The sequence below is a fragment of the Xyrauchen texanus genome, chromosome 14 (assembly GCF_025860055.1).
Source record: "Xyrauchen texanus isolate HMW12.3.18 chromosome 14, RBS_HiC_50CHRs, whole genome shotgun sequence".
Classification (NCBI taxonomy): domain Eukaryota; kingdom Metazoa; phylum Chordata; class Actinopteri; order Cypriniformes; family Catostomidae; genus Xyrauchen; species Xyrauchen texanus.
This window is the reverse complement of record NC_068289.1, coordinates 31,465,625-31,480,683: the sequence shown is the minus strand read 5'-3', so window position 1 is coordinate 31,480,683 and position 15,059 is coordinate 31,465,625. Positions and strand designations below refer to the sequence as shown.

Here is a 15,059-nt window from a genome sequence, read left to right as displayed (position 1 = left end):
CACGGAGAAGCTCCGTCAGTGACATCACTTCACACTTTAAAGCCATAGAAATTCATAATCCATAGAAACTCATAATTTTGCCATGGTCTTATAATTTTTTGCCAGAGCTGTATATGTTTTGCACACAATGGAATTATTTTTAATTTCAACAGCAAAAGGGTTAATTTTTGGGCAATTTTCGTCTTCCGGGTTTGAAATTAAACATTGTGTCAATGTCACAGGTTGTGATGTAGAGGTACTGAAATTTAATGGAAAGCTAAACACTGTACATCACATTTAAAAAGCTAAAATGGGTTTAAAATTATGAAAACCTAAATATGAAATAAAATATACACCAACATACTATGCCCCATTCTCGGTTTGCTTTATATCTTTTTCAGTTGCATTACGCTTGCATGTCATCAAATGTCTGGTGAGTAAAGACTAACATTTACAAGCCAATGGCAATTCTTTCCCCAACGTAAAGGGTTGCCGATTCACATGTGATTCGCATCTTGTGAGCGAGTAATGGTTTTAAACCAACATATAGAGGCTGTATAAGGAAAATATGAACAAACACTTTTCTTGTCATTGGAAATGGCCTGTTATTGCATAGTTGTTACAGCAGAGTAAAATGTTTTCCAAATGGCAGAATGTTCCTGACAGCAGCTTGACAGACAATTACGATCCATTCATAGCATCTCTGCCATGACAACACAATGACAGGTACCAAAGTCTATCTCTTTTTTTTATCTCAATGATATTTTTCAGGTGTCAAATTTGACAAATGTACTGTCAATTATTCCAAATTCCAACCTTGAGCCTATTCCAAATTAAAACTATATATTCCACCATGTCATTTATGAGGTTTCAAAAGCAACATTTAAAAGAACGTGTACATAGTTTAATTTAAGAATCCCTCGACTGCAGCACTTTTTTCTCTTTTGCAAATGTGCTCCAATGTTATGCCAATTTCAGCATGCAGATGGTGCTGTTGTCATTTCTACCCATATCAACCTGAAATGTGTGCCAAAACATAGTCAGGCAGCTGCAGTTAAATGCTAGAAGTAATATCCCCTGATATTTAAAAACCACAACATTTCAACCATTCAGACAAAACGTGTGTGGTACTAATACACAACAAATCCTTAAACAGGCAAATTAAGACAAAACACATCAAAAGATCAATGTTCACATTAGCAAGCACTCAAATGAGCGGACAATCCCCCTCTTACCTAGCTTGAGTGCTCCAGCCAGGCCACGGATCACAGTAACAGGGTTGGCTGGGTTTGTGCAGAACTGGTGTAATGGTGGAAAGAAGGCATCCCTCTTGTTCTCCAACTGCCAATGAATTAAAAAGCAAGTTTTAAGTGTCTGAGAGAAAAGAGTGGCTCAGAATGAAAATCCAAGTTATAGAGCAGGCATAAAAATATATTCCAGGTTCAATACAAGTTAAGCTTAAATCAAAAGCATTTGAGGCATAATGTTGATTTCCACCAAAACAAAAAAACAGTAAAGATCGAGGTTAAAGAGAGGGACCTGCAATGGAAGTGGACAATTTTTGGAGGGTTTAAAATGCAGAAATGTGAAGATTATAAATTTAAAGCACTTACAGTAATTCTTCTATTAAAAGGTGTTTATTATTTGAGCTGTAAAGTCGTTTAAACTGTTGTTTTTACAGTTGTTTTAGGGTTTACAGCATTACATTGTCATGGCAATAAAGTTGTAAAATTGCATATAACTTAAGGAAAAGGCTTGTAAGCTATTTTATCAAAATAAAATCATGTTAAAATATATATTGTTTAGATCTTGTGGCTAAACTTTTGAAACAGTGAGTATTTTATTGCTTATGGATTGTCCCCCATTCACTTCCATTGTAAATGCCTAAATGGAACCCAGATTTTAGCTTTTTTTTTTTTCTTTAAAAGGAGCAAGTCAAAATTAATTTTAGTAATCAGCTTTATTTCACAAATGCTTAAAAAAAAAAAAATTATATTCTTTAAGGGCAATGTTACTCAACCTCTTTTTACCATGGCAAGAAAGTGCTTTCAATCAGAACAAAATGCATTTTTTGCCTGGTACTATAAATAACATGGAGGTAATTCTAGAAAGAGTTCAAAGAGTTGAATGACATCCAGGCTACATCATGTCACATGCTGGTGATGTTTTACTTACGTAGATACTAGGGGTGGGGGGATTGAGCTTGCCCTTTGGCAGAGGAGGAAAGGGTGGAGAAGGTAACCGCGGAGGGGGACACTTGTCAAGTAAGATGCTGTTGTTGGACACACCATTCTTCCCAAGGTTTCTGCAAAATAATAAAAAATTAAAAAAAAACATCCATCCATACACACTTGGCTGTCAACATTACTCAGTAATACAAGTAAGGGATAATGTAGCCAGTTTCACAAAATGTTACACAATTTATTAGGACATTGATACGAACTAAATAAATACATAACTAGACAAAACATAGATGAGCTGAAATAATTGTATTATGCCAGAAGAAACCACAGAGTGATACAAGAGACGGCACCAGTGCAAGGGGATTGGTTGCCAGGAACAATGGTCAACTATCATATAGGTTAGAGGCCATTACATATTTGAATTGTGATTGACCAATTAGAATCAAGTATTCTACAGCTGTATAATAATGTTATAGGCTTGAAAAAAAAAAAAAAAAGTTCAGGTATTATTTTGATGAGCAAAGGACTGCATGTATTATTAAATGTAATTCTTCAGATCACTATCTCAGCATGACAGGCACATTGAGGGTCACCACATGTGCTGTTTCTTTCTAGACGTAGATGGAGCCACAAACCAGAACACTAGAGACTGAGGCACACACTAGCAAAGCCCATTTCCAGCATCAAAATCAAACAGCAGGTCCAATCAAAACAACAGCGAAATAAAACTGAGCACTTTGGAAACCCCACAACACTTCAGGGTCAAATGATAAGTAACTAAAATTACTCTAAATAATCACCAGCTGCACGATTTCAACAAAAAGTCATATTGCGATTATTTTGAAAAATATTGCAATTTGAACTGCGATTATGATGTTAATGTTTTCCACATGTTCAACTGAAAAAAGGCTGCTGGGGTTTTCACACTTGAACTCTCTTAAAAAGAACCAAACTGGGACCTTTTTTCAGTTCAACCACAAACAAATTAAATATATAAACAGTGAAAAAGTCTTCTTCATATCCAAATGTTACCATCCTCTGTGTACCTGTTTTTGTCCATATTGTGATAAGGTCTCAGCCCACTATTCATCAACATTAGTTTTTGAAACCGTCAACTTGAATATTATGGATGCTCAAATCAGGATTTTAACATCTGATACCGATCTCCCATTTTCTTTTCATCTCATCAATCGATGCTGATCATTTAACTTTTTATCAGCAGCTCTGTCAAAACTGGTTATATGTAAGCGTTCTGCTCAATGTCACTTAAATACATTTCCCTGTCAGTAAAACTATACTTGTTGCCTAGTTTTGGCTGTCAATCAATAATTCAGTATACACAAAATATATTTTTAAAATATAAATGTTACTCTTTATTCTAGGCCTTAAAAACTAGTAGCCTTATACAAACTATTCTTTACTGTATATAAGATAGTCCTAAAGAATGAGGCTTAATGTCAAACTGAAGTTGAACTGATAACCCATTGTTGTAATTAAATGTAAAGTGAAAATTTGTATTAGTTTGTCACCATTTAATTTAATTATTTGTATTCATTATTTTATTATATTTAATTTAGCAATGCACTATATTATAGTAACTAAATATTTGATATAGATTTATATGTATGTTCCTTCCTTTTCATTTTGTTGGATGTTGGTAATATTAGTTCTGCTTTCACTTTTACACGTTTCCACGGGGAGTGTAATAAGGGCGACGCTCTCTCGAGAGGCAAACAAATGACAGGAGAATGAAGAGATGTTTCTGGTCTCTACAGGTGTGTCTGTTAATGCAGTTTTCCCAGCAATCATTTAATAAAGATGTTTGAATTATACCCCATCTTGTATTCTGCGTTGTTATTATCATGATACATGTGCCTTGCGGAGACGGAGATGCTGCTACGGCAGATAATAAAAACACTTCACGCAGGATGCGCCAGTTTAGTGTAAATAAAGCGTTTAGCGCACGTAAGCAAGCGGAACCGAACTCAGAGCACTTCTGTTACTCTAAGCATGAGAGGGAGTTGTGGAGCACAGAACCGCTCTGAAAACACTGTAACAATGCTCTGACTTAATATAGACTGGACAGAGCAGCGTAAATACACTGAAGGGAGCAGACTATTTATTTATTTAAATTTGCAATTTAATAAATCGCAGGTCATATCGCGGTTTCGATTTTATTTTGATTAATTGTGCAGCCCTAGGGTGGAGCATAGTAACGCAAAACTCTGTTTTTTGATTGGAAGAGGACCCTTGGAACCAGGGCCGGTTCTAGACATTTGGAGGCCCTAGGCAAAATGTATGTTGGAGGCCCCCCGCCATGCCCTCCTCCCCTCCACCTTTTTAGAATTCACGAGTTCACACTTACATCAAATTAAATAGAGTAAAGATTATGCGTATTTGGCATGCTGTCCAGGGGAGGGCTCCAGGCTCTGAATTTTGGCCAGATTTACACAGTATTACATTGGATTGCATTGTATTTTGGATTGTGTTGTTTACATCCAATAAGAGATTATTAAAAATCAAAGTGAGGAGATGGGGGTGGTGGAGGGATGCTGATAAACTGTCAATGAACAGAGGTAAGTCTGCAGTATATATACCTCTTATCACGTTGATTATCTGAATGTGCTCCTCCGAACTTTGTTAATAAAACATAATTTAATAAAAAAGACTTGAAAACAAATATGATTCCTAACCATTTTATTTATACAAAACCTGTTATCAGTATTTTTATATTTTTACTTAAATGTGCATATTAATGTAACTTTAATTAAGGTAAACAAAAAAAATCATCTGAAAAGTCATCTTTTTTTTTTAGCAGTCAGGAAGTTTTTGCAGTAATTTGTTCAGTAATTTATTTATGGTAACACACTAACCCACTATTTGGGATAATGAATAGTTTTGTTTTTGATAGACTAAATATAGTCATATTAGGTATGTATTGTAGAGAAATACCTTATGATACACAAATCAGCTGCTAGTGGAAGTGAAAAGACAAGTTAATTTCAGTCAACTGTAATTGTGTGCTTATTCATATGCTTAAGATTGCATACTTATTTTCAATAAATATTGCAAAAGTATTTATGATTGGAAAACGAAAAAAATGAAGTCTATTATGGTCTATAGTCTATTACGATAGACTAGAGCAGTTAATTTAGGCTAAACATCTGCGTTTTAGAAGATATACAGACTGTTTTAAAACATAATAAACAATGCTTTAGTATAGTGCGTTTGCTCTTTGACTGACAAACTTTACTTTTTCTGTAGTATTTTGCGAGTCAGCTCCTGACTAGGGCTGGAAATCGATTGTAGCTACATACGCTCGGATTCAAAGTGTCAGAAGCGAATTCAGTCCATCATCGGTGCTCGCGCTCTTTTGAACTGGAAATAACCGTCAAATGATCTATCTCAAAATGACGCTGATCGTTAGAATCAGTTTATTTTTTACAATACATTACAATCACTCAAAAATAGATGATACCTGAATCACGAGCTGCACTTTCTTTGCGTGCCTGCTCAGCCTTAGCCCCTGAAGGATGAGTTCGCTTCGGCGCCATCAGATAAATTTGCAGAAAAGTTGGATTTTATTCATCTACAATCTCATTCATAAATTCAGAGGTTGGGAGTGACTCGCATGTAAACGGTGATATTACTTGGTTTAACTACAGGTGAATGACAATTGTTATATCCAATGGACAAACAGCATAGTATTTTGCTGCTCTTGATTGGTGGATAAGCATGTGCATGTTTTGGAGGCCCTGCCTCCAAGGCCGAGGCCCTAGGCAACTGCCTAGTTCGCCTATAGGTAGCGCCGGTCCTGCTTGGAACACAAGACACTTTCTGGAGCTTGGCTGCTGCGTTGTTTGGCAATGTGGCACTTCACTGTCATTTTTGATGATATAATAGCTCATTTAAACAAACCAGATGATGTATTCAGTTAATTCGTGTTGTTCGGTTTTATTAATGGTTCTTGAATGTCTGCCTTTTCATGCTGGCTCACTGGCAAGGTTGCAGTTTCTTTTCACTGTTGTGCTGCAAAATCAGGATTAGAATAAACTAACTGAGCAAGTGACCAACCACGAGTTGCCACGTCACTAAAAGGCATTCCACCAGAACGGCCCTTTGTCCAGAGTATAGTTAACAAAACCTGCTGAGAAAAACGGGCTGGAAATGGTTTGTAATACTGAACAGTGTTCAAATGGAAATGCTGGTACAGTTGCTCACCGGACGTGCTGTTGGGAGAGAAGCACTTAGTGACTCTAATAAACCGGTTCTTAATGAACCAGGCCAAACAGGCTTGTGATTTAGTCTCAAACTCATCAGTTATCAATAAATGAAAGTGAAATTCCTTATGATTTCTATACCAAGTATTGAGAGCAAGTTATATGAATGAATAGGACTTCAAGTAAGCAAAGGTATTAGTATTTTATCCACAAGACAGCAAATTAAGGTGCAAGAACTCAAGTAATGTTTCCCATGCATGTATCTGGGACACATGCATGATGCGGTCTGGCTAAAAGTCATGTGAATGCAAGCATGAAAACACTGGTAATCTTGCCAGTGCTGAAAATAAAGCACAAAACATGTGCACTCTGGACAAAAGAAAAAGAAAAATATATCTGGAACTAGTCATGAAAATCATGTTTCCAGTTTCATCTCAATGTTTGAGTTTAATACCCCAAATCAGGTTTGCGATTCAATTTCAGTGTTAACACATTTTTGGATTGGAAATGTAAAAACTTAAACATACATCTAATATAATTATGCAATATTGCTTGGTGCAAGTCAGCTTTAACAACAAGGGGATGAACAAAAGGACCAAATAAGCAACCTACCTGCATGCTTTAAACACCTCACTGGAACTGGGGTAGATGGAGACAGAGGACCACGGGACAAGCGAGGGAGCTGTTGGTTTACAGCAAACCAGGGGAGATGCCACCTTCAAGGGGCTCGGAGTGTCCTCCAGACCTTTGCCGTTAAGCGTGGGGCTGTTAAGGCTGTTAACACTGTTCTGAGCACTGTGATGGTCTGTGGATTTGGGGGAGGGTGTGGCCGTGGACATGGCAGAACACGGAGAGGAGGCCACAGAATTCTCATGTGCCTTAAGTTCTGCGTGTAGACTCGAGTGAACGTTGTTAACCTTAGTGCCGGCAGCCCCCAATCCAAAGTCATTACTACTATTACTTTCATTGGCTTTTCCAATCAACAAGGCAGAGAGCTGAGGATTGTCTGAACGGAGTACACCTGGTGAACAGGGTTTCGCCCCAGCACCTTCTGCCTGGCCCTGATGGACGTGATTAGGCAGTCCTTCTGCAGTGGCAGTGCTGTTAGGCGTCCCTGTGGAATGCCCGTTTCCTGAAGGCTTGCTCTCTTTGGTGTGCACCATGCCTTGCTGTCCACCTGAGGTAGCAGAGTGAATAGGGCTGGGGGAGAGGAGATGATTGTGACTGGCCTCCTGTGCTAACATGTCGTTGGCTGTGGCTGAACGTCCGACCTGATTTGGAAAGCCAGTACTGGCTTTTTGGGAAGTCCCAGCGGAAGAGAAAGGCTGCTCGCCATTAGGACCTGCTGAATATGAACCTGGACTTTTCTGAAGCACCTGTGATAAAGATAAAGGAAGTGCTGAATTAAGTTTTGCAATTGTCATTTCTGAACCCTAACTCAATTTTCACCATGTTCGAAATAACCTGCAATCTTGAATACTATTTTTGTTGCATTTGCATTGTCAAAAATTCGATCTTTGATTTACAAAGTGTGAAAAAAATTTGTGAAAACTGCTATATCTGCCATTCTTTTTAAAGACTGAAACAAGTCATAATCATGGCCTAGAGGTTTGGTGAATGCACTTGCACACGTTGAGTGCATGGTGAAATGCAGGATTGATTCTGGCATTTAATATCTTATCCCCTGCTTTCTTCCCAATAATTCCCTGTCCTATGTCTATTGTCTATATCAATTATAGTGACAATTAAAAGGAGGCAATTTCTTTGAAATTTATGTTGACTTAACATTACCAGGCATAACCATCATTTTTTTGAAAATTGCTTCAAGTGCAAATTACCTTTTCCTCATACTAAACTTTAAACACTCATATAAATGGCACCGGCTTCTGGCTGATGAATCTCACCTGAGTGGAGTTAATGTGTTGGCTTTCCCACGGTTCATTATCCATGCTGCTACTGGTTGGGGTTGTGCAGTTATGAGGTAGTGCGTTTTGACGCAAGTAAGGCACGTTTCCGTTGCTTCCCGGTCCTGGGAGGTGATTATTGCCCACAGAGACAGCATCTGAGTTACCCAGGGTTCCAGCGGTGCTGCAGGGGGCAGGGCTTGCAAGGACAGGTCCGTTGGATATTGGCTGAGCAGCGCATCGGGAGTGGGCAGAGGGTGTGTGGGAAAGAGCGTTGTGTGGATGGTGAGGGGAGGATGTGGAATTAGTGTTCATAGGCAGTGAGGGGTCAGCTACAGGACCATTAGACACATTGGGCCGTACTTGATTCATAGCATTGAGCCTCATCTGTTGAGGGAGATAAAGGGTGTGAGCAAATAATCAAAATTCATGACAGCTAAGAGAGAACAAGCATTACAAAAGGCATATAGCAGTGTGGGGAATGTCCGACAGCCCGCAAGATGGCTTGATCCGGCCCACGAGTCAAATAAAAAAATAAAATTAAAAAAACAAATAATAAAAAAACAGAAATACAAAAAAATATAATAATAATAATACAAAATCTCTACACAGCAATAACTTTTCCTGCGCTAAAATAAAATGTAATAAAAAAGTAGCATCAGGTTTCTGGGTGGTGTCTGCAGACTGTATGCCTGTCCGGGTCACAGTCAGGGCGAACGCAACAGGCATGTAGCAGTTAGGTGTCATATCGTTGATATACATAATGGCGACTGTCAAGAAATTAGGTGCAGAATGTTGCGGTTTAAAAAAGAAGAAAAAAAAAAAATGTATAAACGTCAAAACAAAAAAAAAAAAATTGTTGAAGTGAGCCAGTGTTCCTAGTTTGTGGTGATGCAGTTGCGGTGATGAAAAGGACAATCTCAGGCATCATTACAGCTTGAAACATGCTAAACTGCATGAGTTGCAAGGACAAATGCGCTTGGATAAACTTAATACTCTTTGGCGGATTTTGGGTGCCAACAAGCAGTTTTCACAAGACCACATTCTGACAGAGATAATGTCATACACACAAGTTTCGTGGTGAGTGAGCTAATAGCCAACAAGCTGAAACCTCATTCAGAAGGAGAGTTTGTGAAAGAGTGACTTGTTGCCACTGCAGAGCTGCTAACACCAGACAAAATAAAACTGTTCCAAAGTGTCAGTTTCTCAAAGAACCATTGCAGAACAAATTTCTGATATGGCACTAGACATTGAAACAACACTGAAGGACACAGCAAGAAATTTCCAGTTTTTCTCTCTGGCCTGTGATACAACAGACATAATAAATACCGCCAAACTAGCCATTTTTGTGCGTGGACATACTGCTGAGTTTGATACGAGGGAAGAATTACTGTCTTTGCGAGCCAAGCATGGCACTACCAAAGGTGAGGGTTTGTTTGAGCAAGTTGTTTTGGCAATGAACAATTTTTAACTACCATTTGAAAAGTGGCCTTGTCACAGATGGAGCCCCAGCCATGCTTGGCACACAAAAGGCATTAACTGTATTAGTCAAAAAATAAAGTCTCGATCAAAGTGATTTTGTTGTATGCCACTGTATCATACATCAAGAGAGTCTGTGTTCACATTCCCTGAAGCTCAACAATGTAATGGCAACTGTCGTTTCCACCATAAACTTCATCAAAAGCAGAGTACAAAACAGCCACCAGTTCAAAGAGTTACTGAGTAAGCTTGAGTCTGAATACGGAGATCTGGTTTACCATTGTGAGGTGCGATGGCTGAGTCGCACGGATATGCTCACATGGTTTTACAAACTGAGAGAAGTAAAACAATTCAAGGAAATCAAGGGAAAACCGGTCATGGAACACAGTGATGGCAAGTGGCTGCGTGATTTGGCCTTTATGGTGGACATAACCAAGCACCTGTCAGAGCTGAAAGTCAAGCTCCAAGGTCTTAACCAGCTTCTCAGCTCTCTGCTTTCAAATGTGAAATCATTTGAAGTGAAATTAAAGCGGTGGTAATTGCAACTGGAAAAGGGTAACACTGCATTTTCCTACTCTGCAAGAACAAAAGCCTGCCATGACATCTGAATATACTGGTGAGTGTGCAAAACTGCTTCAGGCGTTTGGCAAGATGTTTCAGGACATGAAAAGTAAACAAAATTAACTAAAGATATTTGCTACACTGTTTAACGTGGAGCCAGCTGATGTGCCTGACAACATACAACATGAAATAATTAAGCTGCAAAGCAACGACGAGCTCAAAGCTAGGTACAACAACCTCCCTCTGCTCGAGTTCTAAAAACTGTATGTACGTTCTGAGGATTTTGCAGAACGTACATTACATGCACTGAAGTTTGTATCTCTGTTTGAGAAAACTTAATGCTGTGAACAGTTCTTTTCAAAACTGACTCTTGCCAAGACTCTATTCCCCTCAAGACAGACTGACCCAAATTTGGAAAACCAGCTGTGAGTAGCATCATCATCATCACTGCCATCTGACACCTCACCAAAGAGAAGCAATTCCAACCATCGCATTAGAGGTTAGTGATATGTGTTCAAAGGATATTATAAAAATGTCAATGGCCCTTGATAGGAAAAAGGAACATTACTGAACACATGAGTTCCTTTATCAATGTTGCATTGACATTTTTTTATTTACCATCTAAACAAAGTGGAGACTCTAAACCTGGAATGTCTTAATACAGTCACTAAGTGAAGGGAACCATGTGTGAGAAATTGAAAGAGATCCTGCACATGCACTCTCTGTCTAGCCTACACACTGGGTCTTCAAACTGGGACTACATTTTAATCACAATATGAGTTCCATACCTGCTGATTCTGTTGCATTAGACTGAGCTGATTTTCCAACTGTTCCAGCATCTGCAGCTGAACTGGCTTCAAATTGGCCCTGTTGGTCCGTAACTGTTCCAGGACCTGTATACACAAGCACAGAGAGGGACGAGTAACCCAAACAACATGAACAGCTTTCTTTGCACTAGTTCCAAAATAGTTTTTTAATGGTTTAAAAAAAAAAAAAAAAAAAAAGCGCAATTAAAATCTGTATCTACCAACCTGAAGCTTCTGGGGGGCTAAACTCAACTTGGGGATTTGATGATGATTTGGATTATTTGCCCAGCGATCTGGCGAACTCTGTATGCATGTTCAGAGAGAGGAAAAACATGTTAATAACCAGCAAGCATTTATGACAGTTGTAAAAGATTCAGCAAACTACAAACTAAAATGATATCCCTCTGTACCCTGACAGGACTAGCGGTCCTCTTCCTTTTGGCCAGGCTGGACTGGCCATCTATATGGCCAGAGAGAACATGAGGAAGAGACTGGCCTGGGATTTGGGACTGGGCTTCATTGCTCTGATGAGCTTTGCAGGTTTGCTGTAGGTAACAGATACAAAATTGCAGCAAGGACAGTTGTTTTCCCATACAGTTATGAAAGCACAATTTCACCAAGCTAACCCTTAGTGTGCAATGAGTAAAATAGATACTTTCCTTGTGCGTATTACTCTATTCAATTAACATGATTTGTTCCTCGGTAAAAGTGACATTCCCCAAGACAATAAGACTGTGGAGCAGGACAATTGAATGCTTGCCACACTACCCACCCTCATTAAGTCAAATATCTGATGCATTTATAAAAAAAAATTTAAAAATCAGTTTTCCCAAAATCAGTGACCAATATGTTGAAACAATGGATGATGTGTGCTGATGAGTGCTATGGTCTAATGAACGAGAGGAAATAACTTTAAACCTCAACAGTTTAAGATTATTCTCCAGAATCAATGTCTAGTGCAACATTGTTCTACATGACTGGAAATTAAGGATGTTTTAGTGGTACTTAACATGATAGTAAAGTCTTACCACACACAGATACATTGATGTTTCATTAAAGTCTCATGAAACCAAGAATGTCCCAGCTACCAATACTAAATAATTGTCTAAATTCTAAACCATCAGCTCTGCTTTGTGTAGATAGGGCAAGGCAAAGTGCACACTACAAGACTGAAGGTTGTCGCTCTGCTCACATTTAAAGAATTCAAGTCTTTGATCTTGTAATTGAAACACCTTGTTGACATTCACCTCCCCTGTACGTACAATCTTTGTAAACAAAATCAAGCAAACTCATGCACATAGCAATGGGAGATTTTATACTTGACTAATCAAACAACATGAAAGAGGTCTTTTTATTTTCCATTGCAAAGAACCAGAAAAAAAACAAAAGAGGTGAAAATATAGATAAGACAGTGTTGGGGAGACGTGGGAACCAGTTTGATATTTGTTTCAGGTCCCGCTTCCCAATGTATAAATCTTTTCTTGTGCGCTCTGTCCATTTCATTCACTGTTCATTGCTACTCTCTTGGTTGTTGAGACATTGCAGACAACTGGACAACTGACGACTGGATTTCGAACAAGTATCTGTACTTCCTCTTTAAACAAAATGTTTAAACTCTTGCAACATCTGCAACTAATCGCAGAGTGTCTTACAAGTGTGTACATTAGAAGGGCATTGTCACATAATGAAAGTTGGCTGAGATCCAGAGCTTTTTTTAATGCATACTAGTCACCAGCAATAAAAAGGCAACAAGCTTCAGTCTCGTGATGAGCATTTGGCTAAAGTCGAATGTCTACCGGCTTGTCTAGCTGAGCTGTTCTCACCTGTTGTGTTGTGTTGAGCGCTCCCTGTCTGGAGGTGAGCTCTGCTGGGATTGGTAGGCTCCACGCCTCCTCAATACTAGGGAGCATTTTACTTTTACTTGGTAAACTACCTTGCTGAAGATTACACAACTGAGCCTAGAAAAAGATTATGTAGAAAACATGTTCAATGTCGGATTCTGCTAAGGTTGAGTCAATGCAATGGTGGTATGCATCAAATCACAAATGAAAATGACAATCATAATTTTCTGTGCCAACATGCAGTACGTCGAACACAGGGATGTGATTAAACGCAATGAAAAAGGAAGCACTGGCAACAAAAAAAACGAACCATGTAGACAATCTTCCCAAAAAGTAACACAATGACAACACAGACTTCCTCTCCTGATAATGTCTTCCTCCACATGTTCTCTATACCTGAAGGCATTTAATGCGAGCCGTTAGAGCTTGGATGTTGCTACAGGACTTGCTGCACGTGGCATTGATGTAGCATTTGATGGCATCCTGCGGCTGGTTGCAGGACTCGTAGAGTGTGCCTAAGTCCATCCAAGCAGCTGCATGGCTGTGGTCCAGCTGCACTGCACAGATATACGCCTGCAGTGCATCCATCGGTTGATTCTGCTGCTGATACAACACACTGGGGACACAAGCGCAGCAAAGAGGAGTCAAAAAGTGATTGACTTAGATCAACAGGGGGACAAGGTCCTGTTTCAGCATCCCTATCTGTAGTACCCAAGTTCCCTAAACAAATAAAACACAAAGCCAAAAATCCCAAATCCTTCATATAGTTTTGTTGTAACCAAGACTAAATTCATTGACGCTTTGCAGCTAGTAAATGCACACAAATACCTGAGTACTTGAGGTGACTTTATTTTTTCCATCAGAAGTTTCAGAGACAAAAAGATAAAAATAAAATGGTGGCGGGTGGTTGGAGCATAAGCTCCACATGAAAACATGCAAATAATAAGAATACTAGTGTCTAATTTTTGTGCAAGAGATGCAAAATGTGATGCAAGTGTTCAAGTGCGTTTGACAGTAGGATTCAATATGAGGATGACCTTGACAAACAACAATCATTAAGTAAAAGCAATCCTGTGCTTACCCAATTGAGCACCATGTATCTGCACTGGCTTCAGACTTATCAATAGACTGTCGGTAAGATATGAAGGCATCTTGGACCTTCCCAATACTTGAGTAGCACCTGCATTGAAGGCAAAGAGAATAATTATTAAAATACATCAAATCTAGCTTCATCACATGGCTCAACACAGATAAAAACTACAAAGCAACCATTTTTGTCCTATATTACCAAACCGTGACAAGCAGGATGACATTTTGTCAGTCGCTTAGTTTCTGTAGCATCGCACTAGGTAGTCCCAACCACTGTGAATTCTCATTTGTCCAATATTACCACACAACTGTACATCAAACACAAATATGTTCTGACTGAATCGATTTGTCGCTGAAATCTTAAATCGCATTGCACCTGGTTAAGAAAATGGTTTAACCCTCAAAAGATGTGCAGAGCTTACTAATCAAGACAGTAAATCATTATATACAATTTTATTATAACATTGTGTTAAAAAGGTGAAGTACACCAGAATATTTTAAGCAAGTAAATATAATAAAGAAAATAACTCATTTTTAGCATTACCGTATTTTACGGAAATAAAGTTGCAAAAAAAAAAAAACAACACCACCCAACTTTTAGCCATTCTGGAATTTCTACAAGCTGAGCAGCTGAATTAGACACAACACCTCTTTTTAAAACCCTGCTTGCTCTCCAAAGATACCAAAATAGCTTGGAGACTGTCACTGCATATAGCAGAAGCTATTGTCAAAAACAACAGCAGCAAAATAGCACTATTGACTGATAACTATTATGAGCAACATGGCATAAAAATGGCATTAAACCTTAATAATTTGCTGCAATTACAATACTATGAGATTGCGCAAACATATTTGACAGACAGAACACATTCGCAGACACATTTGTTTGCTGTTTATTGAGTCTAGAGTGATCACAGAGACCAGTGAGATATCTTAGGACACTTATTTCAGTTATATCTTTCAGGGAATAGGAAAAATTTTGGCATACCTTTCCATG

At 38.7% G+C, this 15,059-nt stretch overlaps 1 protein-coding gene across 3 annotated transcripts in view; it reads right to left on the bottom strand.

The window, feature by feature from the left end:
* kdm6a (lysine (K)-specific demethylase 6A) overlaps positions 1–15,059 on the bottom strand; it is a 76,922-nt gene that overhangs the window by 12,259 nt on the left and 49,604 nt on the right. For 2 of the 3 annotated variants that reach the window (XM_052142225.1, XM_052142226.1), the window contains exons 12-21: positions 14,055–14,153; positions 13,370–13,589; positions 12,956–13,090; positions 11,543–11,677; positions 11,358–11,435; positions 11,115–11,219; positions 8,287–8,673; positions 6,995–7,758; positions 2,155–2,284; positions 1,215–1,320 (exon numbers count right to left, since the gene is read on the bottom strand). In XM_052142225.1, the coding sequence (XP_051998185.1) occupies positions 1,215–1,320; positions 2,155–2,284; positions 6,995–7,758; positions 8,287–8,673; positions 11,115–11,219; positions 11,358–11,435; positions 11,543–11,677; positions 12,956–13,090; positions 13,370–13,589; positions 14,055–14,153 (2,159 nt within the window). The remainder of the gene's footprint in view (positions 1–1,214; positions 1,321–2,154; positions 2,285–6,994; positions 7,759–8,286; positions 8,674–11,114; positions 11,220–11,357; positions 11,436–11,542; positions 11,678–12,955; positions 13,091–13,369; positions 13,590–14,054; positions 14,154–15,059) is intronic. The other variant, XM_052142227.1, reaches the window with a different exon arrangement.